The sequence below is a fragment of the Mesitornis unicolor genome, unplaced genomic scaffold, assembly GCF_000695765.1.
Source record: "Mesitornis unicolor isolate BGI_N332 unplaced genomic scaffold, ASM69576v1 scaffold12640, whole genome shotgun sequence".
NCBI lineage: Eukaryota > Metazoa > Chordata > Aves > Mesitornithiformes > Mesitornithidae > Mesitornis > Mesitornis unicolor.
The window spans coordinates 173,558-193,522 of NW_010156353.1; the positions used below are offsets into that span (position 1 = coordinate 173,558).

The following is a 19,965-nucleotide window of genomic DNA, read 5'->3' on the forward strand; positions in this document are numbered from 1 at the left end:
ATGATTAGAAGAAGAATGCTTTTCTATCTCAAATAACAGCTTATGTTGTAACTTCTTCATTTCATTGTACAAATATTCCGATAATTATCACCATATAAATTAAAAATTAAATGTTTATGTGGTACTTCACTAGGAGAAACATAGTATATGCCAGCCCCAAATTTTTGCAAAAGCTATTTTGTTGGCTGTTAATCAGATACTTGGCTAGGGTAATATTTATCTTTAGTATTCAATTTATATGAAGTAGCTGTGTAGTAAACTTCATAGCAAAGAAGTAATTAAAAATTAAAGGCATCTTTCCTTTCTTTAATGTGGCTTACATTCTGATCATTACTAAATAACACACTTTTAAAAATAGAGATATTTTGTGTACCTAAAGCCAAGCATTTTTCCTTCCTTGTAATAAAGGTGTTTTTCAGTTGTCACAAGAATGATGAAACTTCAGCTTGAGTACATGTGGCAGATGCACGCACCCCACTAAAGTCCTGAGAAAGACCCAGCAAAAGCAGTGCTAAAGTTTCTGGCCCTGGCGACGCCAGAACTGCCTCCCCCCTCACAGCTCATGTCTGGTCCACACAGTGGGGGTCAAAGGCAGGAAAGCTGGGGTCCTCAGCCAATAGGGGGTGACACGACCATGTATTGACCACAGATCAGATTCGACCAGGGTATAAATGGGGCCCCGTCGGAGGACTCATTTGAGTTGGTCCTCCTCGGAGCAGCGGTTCTGCAGTCGGGGACTCTCCCCTTGAGTTGAGACGCCACTTAAGGTAACTTCTTGAGATTGAGAGCCCTCCCTTTTTGGTGAGTGAGTGAGTGCACATTTTGGATCGTTTGGCCTAAAACTTAAGAATTCTTATCTCAGCTGTGTCTGGTAATATTCCCAACCAGCATATCGAACCTGTATTTGTTGAATGTCAGTGGAATGTTGTTTTGCTGAATGAAGTTTTGTCTGCTTAATATAAGTTGCAGATTAAAGCTTGTTTGAGTTCATTATTTGTGTGTGTGTACCCATTTTGGTGCGATTCCGTGACAGTACATACTTTATATATTGCTAATAACATAAATATGACTTTTAATTAGCTATCAGAATAACCAGATGTAGTTTAATTGTACTGCTCTTTTTCCTTTCACAGTCAATATTGTTTTAGGCATCTTGTAAAACTGTCATTGTCACAAAACTTATCCTTTCACTATATCAGAAAAAACACAGCATAAAAGATGCCTGTAAACGTGATTCTTCAAGGACTACAGGATGAAGTGTAAATGAAGAAGAAAATAGAATGTGAGAGTATAGGGTAATAAAGATTTGATTAGCAATCATGTTTTTACATGAAAGGTTTAATTAGCAGTTGCTCATTTTCCTATTCATGCTGGCCACTTTCAGGACAGTGATATATTGCTTTTTTGCAGTGAGGCATGCCACCAAATAGAAGGTGTTATGTTTTCATTAGATGTAGACACTTCAGCATTATTATCTCTCACCTCAGCCTACACAGCAATGCAAAATGTGTCCAAATGTCATAATTTAATAGACCAATTATATATATAGTACTTTAAAAACTATGGGACATTCACTCAGATGCTTTGTTTTGTTCCTTCTTAAATTTATGATAAAAGCACCAAATTTCAAATCAAATAATCACTCAAACAGGCCCAATCCTTATGTTCTGTCTGCTTGAATACTTTCTTTGCCAAATGCAGAATTTCATTATTTGTATAGAAGTTGTTCTTCCAGAGTGATAACCTGTTTATTTTTATGGTTTAGTAACTAATGTGAGTATATTGCATAATTTTTATTTTACAGGGCATATCAATCTGCATTATCTTTCCAAAGACTCACCTCTTATTATTGTAATGACATAACTGAAAATTTTCTTTTGTTATTGAATAGAGATATGATAATTGGTGGTTCTTCACTAATACTATTCTAGTCATATAGCCTACCACTAGGTACCTGTCATTGCTTGTCAATTTATTGTCTAACATGATTTTTATACCAGAATCTTATGTAGTGATAAACAGTTACAATAAAGTCAATTTCTGAGGTAAACACATTCTGAGAAGCAGCAATAAGTGAGTAACAGTGTCTGAAGAGTCAGAGCACATGGAGTATATGGAAATAATTAACATCTTTGACACTGAAGAATGAAATTTTTTACTCCATTTAATGGTATTTTACTCTATATAATTCCCAGTAACTAAGAATTTTTTTTCCAAAATTATTTTACATTACTAATTTGTATCTTTATAGTGCTAGAAAAGGCTGTAAGAATGAAACTTCCTTCACAGAAGAGCTAAGAAAATGTACATCATGCAGTTACAGAATGAAGAATTTTTAATAAAATGCAGTAAAAATGATCCAGCAACATTTTGATTGTTCTTCTAGAGCTTGAGCCACATGTCTTGATTGGTGAGATAGTCCTTACTAGCAAGGCAAGCCAACAGGGCTTGAGATGCAGAGAAAAGCCTGCAATCTTTATAGGTTTATTAGCTTGTCCTGTGCTAAATTAGTACTGTTGGAGGCGGTGCTGCCACCAAAACAATTGGCAAAATGTAAGGAAGGAACAGATATTCAGCAGAAGAAAGAAGCAGATCGATGATATTCAGCACCAGATCATGAGAAGTGGGGACTGCAGCACAAAAAAAAGGGTTCTTGTACAAACTCTTGGCTAAAATAGACTGGGTTGTATTAATGGTCACCACTTAGTCATTTCTCTCTTATAGGGTTGATTGCATGTGCCCAAGCAGATAATCAGTAGTTAAGACATTTCAACCCAGGGCACAAGTTCTGTTGTCCTTCCAAGAATGATCTAATTTTATTATGCACGTTCTGCGCTAATAGAAGGAATTGTAAAGGAAGAGGAATTCCTATGAAGTGGAAGATCTGCATTTCACACTTGAGAGAAGTTTGTTGCAACATTGTCTGGGCTAATAAGATGAGAAAGATTATTTCTTGGACTTCAATCGTGAGAGAAAACCAATGCAGAGTTTTCACTGGTGTGTGTGTGTGTGACTGTGTCTGCTCTTTAGAGGTGGAAAAGAAGTATAGTTTTTGGTGGTGGGAAGTTGAATTTTGTATTAATTTTACAGGTGCTTTACAGCCTTTGAATTGCCAGCACTGACAGCACAATAATAAAAAGCAAAATTCCTTGTTGAAAAGGATCTTGCCTAAACTATGAAAGCAAATTCTGAATTGCTTTATTCTCTTCCAAATCCCATATAAAATGAGTGAACTTAATCAGGGACAAATTGATCTTTTCAAAAAGTTAGCACTAAGAAAATGTAGGGGTTTGCTCTGATGACTCTTATTAACTGAATTTTCTATCACTTTTAACCATTTTGAGGGTGAATATTCAGTTGTGGCTGTGATGGCTGTTTAGCTGCAGACATCAGTCCATGCTGCTTCAGAGAGAAAATGGGCTCACCATTTTTGTCCTCTTTCTTTCTGAGAGTCCATTGATCTAGATAAAGAACCATTAATCTTGTAAGATACACTGGCAATAATTTCCCAGGAAGTATGTTATTGGTAAAGGTCTGAACTGTTCTACAATAATGATCTTAAAAATAATAGAAGTTCTGTTTAATCCGTAATTTACTTATAGCCTGGAATATACTATGACTCATTTATACGAGGAGCCTACAGCTAAACAACTGTGCAGTATACAGTGCTTTACAGATGTGTAAGATGAGATCCTTTTTTTTAAAGAACTTATTTTCTAATAAATCAGAAATGAAACAAAAATGGAAGGTAGAGAGAGCAGCAGAGGATCAGCAAATTAATTAATTGAAAAATACTTTCTGAAACCCATTTTTAAGTTTTCTTGAAAGAGAGGCGGTTTGACAACCAGTAGGAATGTGAGTCAACTTATTAGAAAACATGTTAGAACAGTTCAAGTCAAACCTGGAAAAACCATCAGAGGGTAAATAGGAATAAATATATTTTCAGAATTTGTAGTTTATGGAATAAATGGTTGGAGTAGGTGTGTTGTTCTAAGGTGTACAAGAGGGAGAAGAAGCTGTCTAAGAGACGAGAAAAATAAGCAATATTCAGTCACAGATGTGATGGTGCAGAGTAGGAAATCAGTATGTAGAAAGAAAGGAGACTTTGAGTCTGTCATAGTTGGTGATTAACATTTGGGATATAGTGACAGAAAAGAGGTTATTTGAGAAATTGAAAGTTTCAAACAGCAGGGTAAAGAGTAGGAGAAAATTTAGAGCCATCCAGGAGCTATACATGCTGAATGATCATAAAGATATTGGTTGAGAACAAAGGAGAAGTCATCCCAAGGAGAGTGTGTCTCAAGTCTAGAGAGCAGAAAGGGTTGAAGACAGAAGCCTGAAATACATTAGTGTGGCCAGTGCAAGTCTTGTTTTTCAACTGAAAGTATGTTTGTCGTGCAGATATTCTTCAGCTGGGGTTACTTAGGATTCAGATCTTCTTTAAACTTAGTCTTAATTAATATTTTTTGTCCTCCTTACTTAAACCTATATAAAAGTTAAGATGGCTGAAGTCTATCAATTAGCTCTTTTCTGGTTTTTGTGGTAAGGAATAATGACAGAATCACTTTCAGAATAAATGAGTAGCTGCTTTAATTCTTGATTTTTAATATTTACAGAGATTACATGTTATCTCTCTCAGAAAATCTATTTAATTCCAAAATATGCTCTATTCTCTGAATGGGAAAATAAAGGCTGACAATATTTATGTACTTCTACTCTCAATATGCTACCTTCAACCCCCACCAATGTCCTCATGAAATCAACCTGGTGGTTTATCATGGTGGCTCCTGACATGGAACAGGTAACAGAGTAGTAAGAAATTGATTCACAGTGAGGAGGTGTAGCCATTTACTGTAATTGGAGCATGAATTTTAATTCAAGTCCTGAAATTGTTTGTTGTTGCAGTCAGAAGAATCTGTGTGTTTTGCAGACATGACTCCTTTTTTTCTATAGGAAGAGGTCTCTCTGATACTGAATATGCATTTTTAATTGAACACTTATATTCATAAGAAACTGATGGATTTGAACTGTATCTAAGAAGCCAGAATTTTTCCTGGTTGGGGGGGCTAACAGAGGTTCATTGCATTTAAGCATGCTGTTTATAGAAACATGAACTGCATTTAGGACAAAGAGAGGGTCCTTAGTATTTCACTGCAAGCTGTTCTGCTGTGTTCAAAGGTGCATTTTCACACTGATAAGTGATGAGTTGGCCCTTGAGACTCTTTGGCTGGGGAAAAGCATAATTCTCATAATTCTCTTTTATCAGTATCACAAAAGATAAATCAACAGGACAATGATCTTATCATTAACATCAACTCGAGTAATTTTCTGAAATTCTCGCACTGTAAATAAATACATATTCAGGCCTAGTTATTAAAGCTGTCTATTTTGTTTGACAAGGTCATCCTTAATTTCTGTTTAATGAACAGCAGTGGACTCCATCCCTTTTTAGAGATGTGACTGATTAAAATGGGGAGATGGAGATTGAACTGTACAGCTATGTGGAGCAAAGATTCATGTAGACAATTAATTCTGTTGCTAACTCTTGTAATAAGCTGTGAAGTCAGAAGACCACCAGGACCTATGATGTAGTCTGTCTGATCAAGTAAAAAAGGTAGAGGGTCTCTTCTGCAAAACATTAGGGGGTTTTAGATCTGTATTCCTGAATCTGCAGAAGTCATAGACTCATATTTGACTGACTGAAAGGCATGTTGGCACTCAGCTGAATAAACAGTTCAGCTATAGATTTAATCCATCGTTAGCAGACAACTGCTTGCCCTTCCACCGTATTTGGACTAGTAAACCGTTTGTCTTAGCCTGAATGCTCTCAATTATATTCTAGTCAGTTATCTACCTGAAGAAACCTGTTAGATTTATGGTGTGTAAGCTTTAAGTTGCTAATGTATCTAAAAACTCTGAGGTGGAAGTAAATGTCTAGTGTGTATTTGGGATGAAATAAAATAAATTTTTTAGGAGACTGAAGGGCAGAAACATTGAGGCTGAAACTGTAACTGTAAGGTGAAACTGAAAAAGCACTGAATTCAAGAGTAAAGCCTCAACCCTCTATAAAGAGAAAGTATTGGAAAGAATTAGAAGTTCAATCATGTCCGGACTTGGTAGGACTCTGGATGCTAAAGTCAGTTGTCCCGAACTTGGCCTAGTTGTTGTATTCCTCTGTAAAAGTCTTTGCAACAGTTCTGCAAGCTGTCAGATGTTACACATTGCACACGACATTTGTACATCTGTCCTGATGGCCTTTGGGATCTCATTTGGAGAGTGTGACTTCTCAAAGCTCACTGTCATCAGTGGGGCTCTGGATAGTACCCAAGATCCTGCTGTCATCCCTTCTTTGGGGTACAGTAACGGTGCTGTACAGTTCAAAATTATTATTACTAGGTAAATGTGTGCGTTAAGTGATGATCATTTCTCCAGTTTATGGTTTGGCTGGTGCAGTAGATGGCACACAGGGGTGCTACAGCCAGAGTTGGGAGTGGAGGCCTCACGAGGCTCCAAGGAGAATGACGTGAGGGGCATAAGGGTGACATGGTTCCAGCCATCAGGGCTACCCTGAACTCTGAAAGTCAGGAAGATGCCTTGGGAAAGTTTACTTGTCTAAGGTGAGTTGATTTGGCTCAGGCAGATTTGCCTGTCTCACTGGCAATTTATCATAATCTAATAGATCATAGCAACCTACACCTGCAATTACTTGCTTTTTACAATCAGTGTTTGCTGTCTGCTAATACCCTTCCATATCCATTGTTTGAACTTTCTTCCTTAATGTTCTTTTAAGGTAGGGTCCTTGGTTTTTTGGTCTGTTGCAGTAGGAAATTACTCTAAAATAGAAAGGTAGTCACACAGATTCAGTTAAGACTGAAAGTTCAAAGGTTTATCTGCCATATTCTGATGTTTTATTCCCTAGATATCACTATGTAGTGTTTCTGATATATGCTATGACTTCATATCTATCCATAAACTGCTGCACAGATTATTTGCAACACAGTAAAAAAAGCAGGGGAACAGATTAGATCTCTCTGACAAAAATGTGAGAATCTTTGTTAGCTTTATAGCTGGATGTCTGCTGAATATATATATCAAATGTACTCAGCAATGGAAACCTTTCCATCTCATATTTCTGGTGAGGTGGCAAGTTGCCTGTGGGGGTTGTGTGTAGCTATATACATATATACACGCACATACCTTTCACAAACAGATTTGTGGTAATATAAGAGAAATGGGAAAATATTCCTGTGAAGGTCACTCAAATGGAGTCGTTGTCTCTAGCAGTGTAAAGTAGAAATTAGTAAAGAAAGAGCAGAGAAATAAACCAAGTGATTTCCATTTGCCTGAAGTTGTTCTGGATGTTCTTAATTTTCGTTTTGTCAATATTTTGTAGAGTGCTTGTATGTATGACATACCAGTAGCAGCTGAGTATGAGTACATAGCACTAACCAAGATGATGTAGTAACCCAAATCTTCATGTCGTGAGGGTAGACAAGTAGCATATTCCAAGGTTGCATATAACACATTCTTGCGCTGAAAGCATGGCTCTTTTTTTTCTCAACTGATGTGTATTTGTGATGCTCTACATTTCATTTTTTTGTCTTAATCAAAGGCTGTCCATCCATCTTTAAATTCTTTCCATTGGGATAAAATGGTCCAGGTGGTCCAGGTGGAGCATCACACTTGCTTTCAATCACCAGTCCAGAGTGAAATAAATGTCAACATTGCTATTGACTTAAGTGGTGCCAGGACTTAACCCACAAATCTAAACTTAAAACACTTGCTATCTTTCTTCTTTTCTTTTTTCTTTCTCTCAACAAGGAGGTCCTTGCAATTTCCAAAGGACAATGAAAACAGCATGATTCACTGTTTCTAGATTTTAATGTATAATGTATTCATAGGAGTGAGTATTGAAACTGTTGTAAAGGTTCTGCCAAAATGTCATTTATTTATGAGAAAAGTAATGAAGTGTATTAGTTACCCTCAAAACATACCTTCCAAATCAATATGCAAGAAGTTGATCAATAATATGCATGTTAGGAAGGTAGCAGAACAATTCAGGATTTGAATAAATGAGCTAAAGGAAGTTCTTCTTTTGCAATAAGGCTTCTAGACTAATTTGCTAACTTCCTATCATGAGTGATTTCAACATAGATTTCAATGGAGCTTGGACTATTGAAGAAAATAGCTCATTCTTGAAGATCTTTTGTTGTTTTTAACACATTGAATTAGCTCATTACTGCTGAATATGTAGTGGAAAATAACATCTGTTTACAGTGCAGTAATGTAAAAATTACTTACTAGTAACAGAATAAGGAGCAATTTGCAAAAGCTAATCATATTTGTGCACTTGTCTGCAAAAAGTAAATTGTTAATACATACCCAAGGGAAAAAGCACTTACTGGTTTATATAATTTAATAGTAGTGTTAAGCGTAATATATTTAAAGAAGTATTGAGCATTCAATTTTAAAAGTCATAAGGATATGAACGTAAAAAGCATAGCTGTCTCATATTGCTTCTTCACCTGTACGTAGTGGTCGTTGAACTCCAGAAAGCATCCTGAAGCTCATTGTGCCCAAATCAACATAATGTGCCATAACATAATGTGCCATATACCCGAAATGTACCACATCTTAAGATGCCTACTAGATTTCCTTAGTGCGAGTTCTGTCTTTATTTAGCTAGAAGTCTTTAGTAGGATGTACTCCATCATGTAAGTTTGGGGTGCTGCAAAGCTTATTGAGAAATATCATAGCAGTGAGACATCATAGATAAAAACTGAGAGCTTTCCACAATTTCAGTTCATCATTGGAGGTGAAGTTAAAGTTTCTTATTTTCATTTTAATAAAATTAATTTTATTTATTTAGTACTTAATTGTACTAATTTGCATGTTTCAGATTTCTGTAATTCTTAATTCTGAGATGTGAGAAGTTTGGGGTTTTTTCCCCCTTTCATTTGAATTACAGTTACTGGAGACTGATGGAAATCAGCACTGGGCAATAACAAAAGGAAGAACAGCATAAAAACAATAAAGAGCAATAAAATTAGTGTAAATATGTTAAGAAATATTATTAATACTCATGAAGGGGTTTTCCTGCTCCAAAGAGTTTGCAGTCTCAGCAATAAATTCCAGTACCGGTTGGAAATTTCACTCTTTCAATAATCTCTGCCCAAACAAATCTAAAAAATGAAATGATGTCTTCAGTTTTAGAATCAGAAAGAGCTCTTACACCTGTCTAGTTTGACCTTTTTCATATTACACACTTTACAATTTCATATAGCTGTTCCAGTTTTGAACCTGATAACCTGTGCTTGACTAAAGGATATGAGAAACATAAAAGCCAATGTGACTGAACCTTAAATATAGAGCATTTCTTAGGCACTGACTCTATAACATTTCAGCATATAAAATCTCATGTTGATTTCAGAGGGCCTACTTTCATCTAGTAAGATTTGCACAATTGCAACCAGTTTCTTGTAGCTTCAGTATTTTGGTCAATGGAAAAAAATGGATTTTCAGATTTCAGTCTAATGTGAAGTAGAGGGAACAAAGGTTTGTAGGAAGGGGACAAAATGTAACTGCAGTCTAGACAGTAAGTAATGTCAGAACATTCTCATTAAGTTTTGTGTATTGCTTTGTATCCCTAACCATGGCTTCTTACATAGAAACTAATTAATAGCTTGACAGAGTGAAAGATTCTGACCTGTCAGCTTTGTACTGGAAGATATTTTTGCCTGTTCTGTATTGTACAACAACTTACTTGTGTTAGTAAACAAACTCCATTTTTCAGTCTGCACAACTATTTGAACAGCTCAATCTATCCATGTATGTGTATTACTTTAAGAACAAACAATTGATTTTCTAACTAACTTGCATCACAAGTAAGTCTGCATGGACTATGTGTATCTAAAGGAAGTTATTCAAAGTACTAAGACTCTGACCCTGCAATAGTTGGTAGAACTTGTGTGCTGGGAAACCTTGCAGGTACACATAGCATCTCATGGACTTCACTGCATGTGTTTACAGAGTCACCCAAAAATGACTGAAAATAAGGCAAAAGGAACAAAACTATGTAAAGGAATAGATTATAACTGTATTGTAGACTGACTGATCATCAAATTTTCCTGTGCTTCACAAACCTTTGTTCCTTCTGGGTATTTTAATTGTTAGGGGTTTTTTTTCCAAACTATTTTCTTCTTGGCTAATGGTTTAGATAAAACTAGTTTTTAAAGTAAATTTGCTTCCATGGTATGCCACTAGTTTTTATCACCACTTAGGCAGTTATTTTCTATTAATATTAAGTAGGAAGTAGTGTTTATTAATTTTACTTTGTTTCTTCCTCTCTCTTTTTTACGTAGCACATATTTCCTCCAAAGAGAGAAGTCCTGTGGGTAAACCTACAGGAGAACTTTTTTAAGCAAACCACTGGCAGAGGACTCTTTTAGAGATACAAAATTTGCCTAAATGAGCTAGTGGGCTTAAAGTTCTTTTTATTCTGACTAAACACGTTGACTTTACATGGATCTTTCTGCACCTGGAAGGCTTGGATTTCTCTTGGAATATGGGAAGAATGACGGAACCTGTAAAGACTTCCATCTTTGTCCTAGTCTTAAATTACCAATCTTTGAGCAGCTGTGGAAAAGTTCACATAATATTTTACATATATTTACAGCCTTCTGCTAAAAGACCGGGGATTTAACTTGGGAAGCACCTAACTACAGCCTAGTCCAAATAAAACAGAGCTAGAATCAGAAAATTTAAGCATTTATGTTTCTTATTTGTGGGTTTTGAATTTCTAGTTATGGGTAGGAGCTGATCTAAAAGATAAATGAAAGATTTATATTAAAATAACTATTGAAATAGAAATTAAAAATCCAAAATAAATGTTTGTGTAACTGTATATTTGAGTAAGAGAATCAGAAAGTTAAATTGATTTTTTTCTGAAGACAAGCTTGAAATCTGGAAAACTTCTAATAACTATAGTATAAAAAAGATCAATTCCAATAAAAGTATTAAGACTGTGCTTAAAAGCACAATGACATTATCTCCATGTACTTTCTTTTGTGGTTTTTTACATACAAGTTATATTAACTTTTTTGTAATTTCAAATATAAAGCTCAAATAGTACTGTATTAATAAGAATTTACATATGCACTTTTTAAGCTTTTATTTTAGTATCTTTATGTCTAGCTTATCACTATTCTTCTCTGATGCTTTGATTCAGTAAAAAAAATCTGAAACTCAGAATCCAATGAGATTGCTGTTATGAACATAAACAGACAAAAATGGTTTCCTTGGCAACAGAAACCAGGTGAAAACACTCAGACAAGCTATGCTAAACCCACCCACTCAACTTCCGTTAGGTATCAGTTCACAAGCTGATGCAGAGGGAATCAAGTGTTTTATGCTCACTCAGTGTAAATTTTCTAAGTGAACTGGGGCTCTGGGCAGGTAAGTGTATGTGTATGCTCTTGACTCCCATTAGCTGCTGTGAACTGTGACAAACTGAGAATCAAAAAGGTGTTGGCTACATATCCTCCACTGTTATTTTTCAGATGACATCAGAAAAGACTCTGAACTTTTCAACACTTCAGAAAATTACTGTCTTTAAAGCAGTTATTTTAAATTCAACAGCACCCATTGTTTTCAAGCAAACATTGTTTGTGTGTAACCTCAACACTGAATTACATTATTAAAATTGTTATTAAGTAAATCACAACCACATCGTATCATGGTGAGCTTATTTTCTTTGTCTTTCATAGATATATTTTATGTCAGCTTCCACTTCTACAATTGCCATTATTAACATATCATTCAAAAGGTATTAATTAACACAATAAAAGATGTGTGGTGTGTCTACTGCTAGTGGGGGGAAGCTGGGGTACATTTCTACAAAATTATAATGACATATACAATTTTCTCCAGTTCTCAGTTCCAAATATGTCAGTTCCAAATTCAAAACTGGAAGCATATATGTTATATTTACAAAGCTGAGTAAATACATGGTATATTTTATTATACAAGTAACACATAGCAATGTGTATAGATTAATCTTTATTCTAAGATGAATCTGAGATTAATCACTTGGTTAATCTGAATTAAAAAAAAATCAAGCAAGTTTAATATTATCTTGAAACTTTGCCTACAATAAGATTTACCATGGGGAAAATAAATGATGCTGCCAATTAATAGAGTAAAGATGAGATTAAATGTTAAAGTTCATTTAATTGACTACACTAGTTTTTCAAAAGAGCATGTTTCCTCTCCCCATCAAAAGAGCTCCCCAGAATGGGAGTCAGTATGTAAAAGAGACCAGAACTTGATAACTTTGTCAAAATGAATTTAAAACTGATCTGCCTTAACAATAAAAAGGATAAAATAGATGCTAAAGCAAATAGTCTGTTTATTGAATTTCAACATGCAGTTAATTTCTACTGTACTACATGAATTACTGATGTCCTTAAAATAAAAATGCCAAGCATGGGAAGTCTGAGTACTTGAGCTGTCTTTGCAGTATATATATTTTGATGCTGTGTATGTCTGCTTGGAATGCAGTGTGAAGTGTGTTGTATCTAAGCAGTTTTTTGTATCTTACTTAGGTAGTTTCAGGTAATGCCACATTCATTGGCAGCCTACAGTACAAGCAGAGGCATGGTCATAAAGATACTGTGTTAGAGGACAAGCAATATTAAATAGGAAATGTTGACCTTCTGCATCTGACCAAGATAAAATAGTTTTTTCTTTCCATAATGAAAATATTTGAATTTACCATGGGATGGATGATTTTTACCATAAGAACGAAGTTAATGCCAGTCTCTTAAAATGTGATGCCTGCACTTGCCAGGTGCAGTCTCTCACCATTACATAAATGGCTCTGGAAGGAGCTCAAGCACAGGGAGTGGGATGGAGTGGCTTTGTAAGTGCAAAGGAGCTAGTGAACTCAGAAAGCATCCATTCACTCTGATCCTTGACTCTCAGGGTACATTCGCAAGTGTATCAAATAAATGCTTTATGAAAGAGAAGAGGTAACAAAGTTTTTCTTTCTATGGAAAGATTAAATTACATACCTAGGAAATAACATACTGGGACATTTATTTTATTCTACCATAATAATGGAGAAATGTTTTCTTTTCTACTTGCCCTGTTATTGTATATTTGGCTCTCAGGAAAGGAGCAAATTGATCAGTCATAATTTAGAGGGCAAAAGCCTTCTCTCAGAGTATATCAGAAAGAAGTCATATTGCACACCTTCTTGACGTTTAATACCACAGTTACATTGGAGTCCATAATGTAATTAGATCTCTGGCTCTTTATTACGGAGTGGTGTTGATGATAGAGTGCACAAAAAATTGAAATGACACAATTCAGAAGATAAAGGTAAGCTTAGCAGAAGGAAGAAATTACAACAGGCAACATTTATCTGCACTATAATTGACTGCAGATTGAGTTTGTATGTACCAGGCAGAAATCAGGATACTCTTCTTGTTCAATATGAAGCATGTCAGTGTGTTGACATCACCTTTAAAAATTACATTATATGTCTTCACTTAATCTCCTATTCTGCAAAGGCTTGCACAGGTACTTAGCTTTCTTGTCTCTTGTACTGCAAGTCTGTGAAGCTCAGCTGAAGTCCATGGAGTTCCTCTGTTTTATGGAAAGTAAGCATAGGACTTGAGAGTAGTCCTGAATTTCTTGTGTGAACTCACTGGGCAAACAAAACAGTAGGCCTTGTAAGAAATTATTTTTGAAATATCAAAGTAGCCTCAAATAAAGGCTTAACCACTCAGCAGAGTAAATACATCTCATTGCAAAAGACTGTACAATCTTCTCCTTTCATCAAGTGTGGCTCACAGTAAAAGCCCTGCCCTAGGCAGAGCCAACTGTTGAGTGTCTCAAGGCTTGTTAAACTTTCTATAATCTTCTCCAGTGTACTTACTGGAGAAGTTCCATAGAGATCACTTTAGATTATGTAAATAGCACACACTGGGTAGTATACAGCTGTCTCAGCTGTATACCTCAACCTTCTGTGAGCTCAGTGCTGTCATCTCTGACTGGCCAGGCTGGTCAGTCAGCCTAGTCTGGCAACTTTGGAGTCATTTAAAAAAAAAACAAACAGGGTACTTGTTCCAAAAACAAAAAGGTCTTTTGATTTTTATCACTTTCTTGTGAGTTTAGTTTTAGTTTTATCTATAAAATTATATTTGAAGTACTTATTGACAGCCCAACTTAAGAAAAATATTCCGTACTCAGAGATTAAGACAATGTGTAGCATAGGTATCTCATAAACAATTTCCCTCACTTCACCAAAGGACAGAAGCCCTCTTGGCTTGTGCAGTTGTGTGTTATTGCTTTCCATGTGTGCCTAGCTCACTGACAGTATTAGTTTGAACCAGGAAACTAATTTTCTGCTTTTAGAGCTTTTTATTCTGGAGGATCCAGGCATCAGTTGGTGATGTATTAGCCAAAATTGCTACTATTGTACCGGGAATAACAGCAGAGCTGATGGTAGCATCCAGTAGCTAGTAAAAGCTAAGACATGACATGACGTCATTTACTGAAAACTGAGACAAAAATTACTTTTCAGCACACTCAGCTCTTGTCTGGGGTTTTCTAAGGGTGCAGACAGACTGCAGGCTTGCTACTAATTAGCCAGATGACAGCATGGACCAGAGAACTCTCCACAATGGACATCTTTCAAAATGTATTCTCAAATGACAAAGACATAATGCAGGACAGTTGTATTGAATTTTGTGTGGAAGAGTCAGTGAAACATATTCACTGCACTTTTTTTTTTTTTAAATAGTTACTTTCTTTGAGCTGGCTTTTATTATGAAGGTATTGCCTAGAAAGAATGACTGAGGCAGGAAAACAAGATTGGTAATATGAGGTGGACCAGGAGACATATGAAAAGGATAGAAGATGCAGTGCTGCTAAGTTGAAAACTCTGAGAATAAGAGGAGACCCTTTTTTGTCTCAATGCACAAAATTAAGCACAATGTTTTTGTTGGAGCAATGCCTAAAGAACATAAGTGTGAAGACATATGATTCACTGAGGTAGGCAGACAAATTTATTTAGAAGACTTCCATGTAGATATGATGACTGTAATTGTAAGATATTACTGTCTGGATTGTTTAAAATATATAATATTTCTCATCATATTTTACACATTACAATTTACTTGGAATTATGATGTGCTTATGGTAATTTTGGTACAATATTGCACCTAAGCAGGGAAAATACAGCTGAGGTTTGACACTATGGCTGATATTTCTAACTGCTCAAACCTGTATATAGAAATATTTATTCTTTTAAATCATATGTATTTCTGTGTGTTTATTACATATGTACACATATATACACATACACACACACTCTAAATGTGTATATAGAAAAACAATTTTCTATTATTATTTAAAATCATTGTTATTTTCTATTATTATTTTCAAATATTCTAACAATTTTGGAGGGTTACAAAATATAAGGATTAGGAAGGTCCCTAGTAATTCAAGACAGATACACGGAACCAGAGGAAATTATTCGTTTTGCAAAACAGATGCTTAAACTGTCTTGTACTGCTCAAATAGGCAGGACTTCATTACAAGTAACCTTGAAAAGTTATTTGCTATATAGACATCTTGCTATTTCCTTGAAGTTATTCTTACAGAACAAAGTTTCTCTACATGTAATTTGGAGGATCAGAGCCCAAAAAATGTAGTTAGGATCCTTGAGTTTTCAACTTCACATATGAAGTAATAATCTACCTTTTACTTTCTTGTTACTTATCTTTTTCAAGAACGAATATAGTTTCTTAAAGTTCATTTTAATGTTTCACCAGCAATATTTGCCATATTTCTCATGCTTCATCACTGACTGGGTGACATATCAGCTGACAGTGGTTTTCTTCACAATGCTAGGGTTAATTCTGTGTATCAAAAATGGAAACTGATGTTAGAAACAAAGTTGGAAACTATGATGACAGAAGAAAGTAGGCTCTTTCTTAAGGTATTCTTCTAATGTGTTCTTTTGTAATCATAAAAAGAAACACAATTTAGTATTAGTAGGCTCTTAGGATAGCTGATTGGCTATGATTACAAAGTGTTCTCTAGTAATAGGATTTTTTTCCTTTAGGATTGTCCTGAATCTCTTTCACTTGAGAGATCATCTGATTTTGGATCAAGCAGTTGCTTGTCAAAGGGAACTGGCTTCTGTCAAGATGTGCGATTATAAAAGTTAGTACCCCTTTACATGGAAAGGGAAATCCCCCCTTGATTTACATTGGCTTCTGTAGATGTAGGGTTTCACCTGTAACCTCTACTCATAACTTGTCTGAGCAGAACTTGTAGCACAGCTTAGTAAGGTAATATGTGAACATGTATATATCACCTTCTTGGCTTTTGCAACTGTTGAACTCTGAAGTGTTCCAGGAGGAGACCCCTTCGCACCTCTCTGAAGGGGTTCAGTTCATCCACTCACTTAAGCATCATAGTTGGCTCCAGAAAGTAGGACTAACTTTTCTCTCACTATTCTGCTCTCCCTCAATATTCTTAATTCTGCATGAAAGTCAGGAATAATTGCATTATTTATCTTATTTTTTTATTTAACCTACAAGTAAATGTCATGTAAATAATGAGTTTTATAAGTTACAAGTAAATGTCATTTAAGCAGTGAGGATTATTTTAGTTCTCTTACGGCTGCAAGAAACAATTCAGTGAGGTACTGTTTTTTATGTTGCTGAGCTGAAAACTGTATTTATGGATATTTTTCCATTTTCTTCATCTGACTCTTGCAAGGAAAAATAATGACAGACTTTTTTTTTTTTTTTTTAGGGATTTCAGTTCTGTTGTAAAAGTTCAGCATGAGCTAATTTGGAGCTGGTTAAATGCTTACAAGCAGTCTGTCTGCTCTCACGTTAACATGCCAGCTACAGTTACATTGAAGCAAGCTTAGATGGCTTCATGTCCCCATAGAGAGTGGAGATTTAAACTTTGAAATAAAAAAGGCATAAAGATCTTCTTTCAGTAGAGACTGGGTAAACTGACAGCACTCTTTGGGAAGTAATTGACAGCTCTGCATAGCAGCCATCATACTTGTAAATTTGAGCAATGTGTTTCTACTTTGGAGGAATTTCATTCTTGTATTTCAGAATGCTGTAAATGTCACCAATTTCTATGTAGGGCATCATCAGATATCCTCATGCGCCCAACATTCTGCTTAAGTTGAGATTTGTGGAGCTGTAGCTGTGAGAATTTGGAGGGACGAGAACTATGGATGCAGGTGACATAAACCTGGGGTGCTCCACCAACAGTTCTGTGAAGAAGGTTGAGCTGTATATCAAACTAATAACAACATTCATAATTCAGTATTAAGGACTGTGTTCTGACTACCTTTCTGATATTTGAAGAATGACACTATCAGGGAGAACAGGTGCAGTCAGAATGTGGAGCTGACTGATAATTAAATTTTACTAGAAAATGTAAAAATAGTTGACATGATAGTGACATTATGATGTGCTGTATAATGTAATTTTTAATGGATCATCATAACTTGACACTGGTCTTTCAGTTTAAAGATAATTAACATCTCTTGACTGTTTGTATTTGGCTTACAGTATGTCTCAATGTTATGTGTTGGGAATTGGTAAAGGTGCATGATTGTTCCGTTTCTGTTCAAGTTGTTTCTAATTAATAACTTCACTGTCCAGTGTTCTTTCAATAAGGGTACCTAATACAATATTTACATTATTTTAGGTATAGATAAACTGGCTTTTGAACCAAACTGAATGATGCATCTCAATATACAACAAGAGCATATGCATTTGTGTATAAGTACGCATGTATGTATTTATTCTTCATACAAGGTGTTCTTTCCTGCTCACCTTGAGCTTCTCAAATCTCAGACATCTAGAAGGAATCATGACTTTTCATGAAAGCTGAAAGTCTTAAATCTCAAGATTAATTAATATACACTCTTATTGTGATATTCGCTAGGACATCATCTCTCCCCAAAATTCATCACATTATTTAACGTTAAATACAGGTCTAATGACTAACAGATGCCAGATAACACAGGAATTTTCTACCTGCACAATTGGCTTAGTGAGTCAAGTGGCTGTGTCCTTTAATCCCTTTGATCCTTTGAGTTTATAGCCACTAAATTACATGTGTATTTTTTCTTCTTCTGATTCCACAATAAAAAGCATTTAGCTTTCTTTTATGTTCTAAGTATCTGCTATTGTTTCATGCCAGAAAGGAAATACAGACTTCTGTGGGTACTTGGGCTGACCCAGCATAGCTGCTTTTCATTAGTTCAATTCTGCTTTTTTACCGTTTTTCTGTAGTCTTGATAATTTCTCTTTCAAGTAAGAAAGGAGTTGCTTTCAACAAAGTTTGAAGTTCAGCAATAAAAATAAAATTTTGAGGTTGTTAACTTATTAAATGGAAGACTATCTTTCTTAATTTTTTTAAATAATTAGAGAAGAAATAAACTCTTAACTATTTATACTAATTCCAGTGAGTTTTTTATAAGGTTTAATCTTATACTTCAAATACTGTTCTTCAAATATATTTGCAGTGTAAATTCAATGAAGAAAAGTTGTTATTAACTCTTAGAATAATAAAGATACTTTCAGTGTAATACATAAATTTTAGTAGCAATGCACATGCAGGTCTATTTTAGCTTAATGATATCAAGCAGCCAAAGTATATTTGGGTTTGTGACAGGATTTCTGTGAGCTTTCTCCTTTGAAAGGATGCTCCTGGCTTTGAATTTCAAACACTACCTTTTGTAGCAGGTAGACAAAAGTAATCCTTTTTTTTTTAAGAAAGCCAGCTGATTGCATGTCTGCCTTACATTCAATTAAGTCTTTGCTGATGAGCTTTGAAGAGAGTGTTTTATGTTATGCTTTCTTTTGTTTGGGTTTTGGTTTTGTTTTGGGGGTTTTTGGTTTGTTTTTACTGTTAGTCTTTGCTGAGAAATTCCTGATATCACTGTTAAAAGTAAACTGTTATTTGAAGGAAGCTTTGCCAAAATCTTTAGTTTGAAATAACAACTGGAAAAGTGCAAAGCTGCTGGGCGGAGAGTGCCTTCCTCTCCGTTGCCTAAGAGTTAATTTTTTTTAATGTGAAAGCAAAAGTCTTGATAGAAAAACTCATCGTAGCACGGTAGACTAAACCAACCTTATTATGGTCTGAAAGTAATATACTGTTATACAGTAATTTACTGTATTTGTCAAATTGAGGTTGCTTGAGCATTTTTTCCATTGTTTTCCAAGCATCATTCTAAATGTAATTTTCTGTTTGGTTACTACTTGGATAATGTGAATGGTACCCATTATTGAAAGGTAGTCTGTATTTGTACTAATACAGAGAATGCCAGTTTAGAAATGAGCCTGATTGCATGGTTCATTTTGTTCTCCTTTGTAGAGCCAGGCTGCGGCCCACTACAAAGGCACTAAACATGCCAAGAAGCTCAAAGCACTGGAAGCCATGAAAAATAAGCAGAAATCTCTTACTACCAAGGACAGCGCAAAGACTACCTTCACTTCCATCACTACCAATACCATCAATACCAGCTCTGACAAAACAGGTTAAGCAACAATCTTTGTTGGTTTTGGTTTTGGTTTTTAGTTTTTGGTTTTTTTTCTTGTTTAATTCCATGTCTGTTTGGTTATGTGCTTGCCACATTGATTCATGCTCGATCCATCTTTCTGTGTGATACTGATTTCTTTTAGTCCTTTCATTAGGCTGGTAAGATTATGATAGTTACATAACCGATTTCTCTTAGTGAAAAGAGGCTTGTCTTTCTTTTAGGACAGAATGCAATACTCATGACTTGATTAATTTTTATAGTGGCCAAAATGTTACATATCAACTGATCTAAACCTCCTACTCTATATGCAGTATCTCTCTATAAATAATTACATATAGCACATTTCTTTTAACCACAAACAATGTAGCAAATTG

General features: G+C 35.2%; 1 protein-coding gene across 1 annotated transcript in view; it reads left to right on the forward strand.

Moving 5' to 3' along the window:
- The window catches only part of LOC104544894 (zinc finger protein 385D), a gene marked incomplete at its 5' end in the record, with an annotated part of 69,130 nt that extends 49,537 nt beyond the window's left edge, over positions 1-19,593 (forward strand). Inside the window, one exon of the mRNA XM_010189931.1 lies at positions 19,426-19,593. Within this exon, the coding sequence (XP_010188233.1) occupies positions 19,426-19,593 (168 nt within the window). The remainder of the gene's footprint in view (positions 1-19,425) is intronic.
- Between the last annotated feature and the right edge of the window lie 372 nt (positions 19,594-19,965).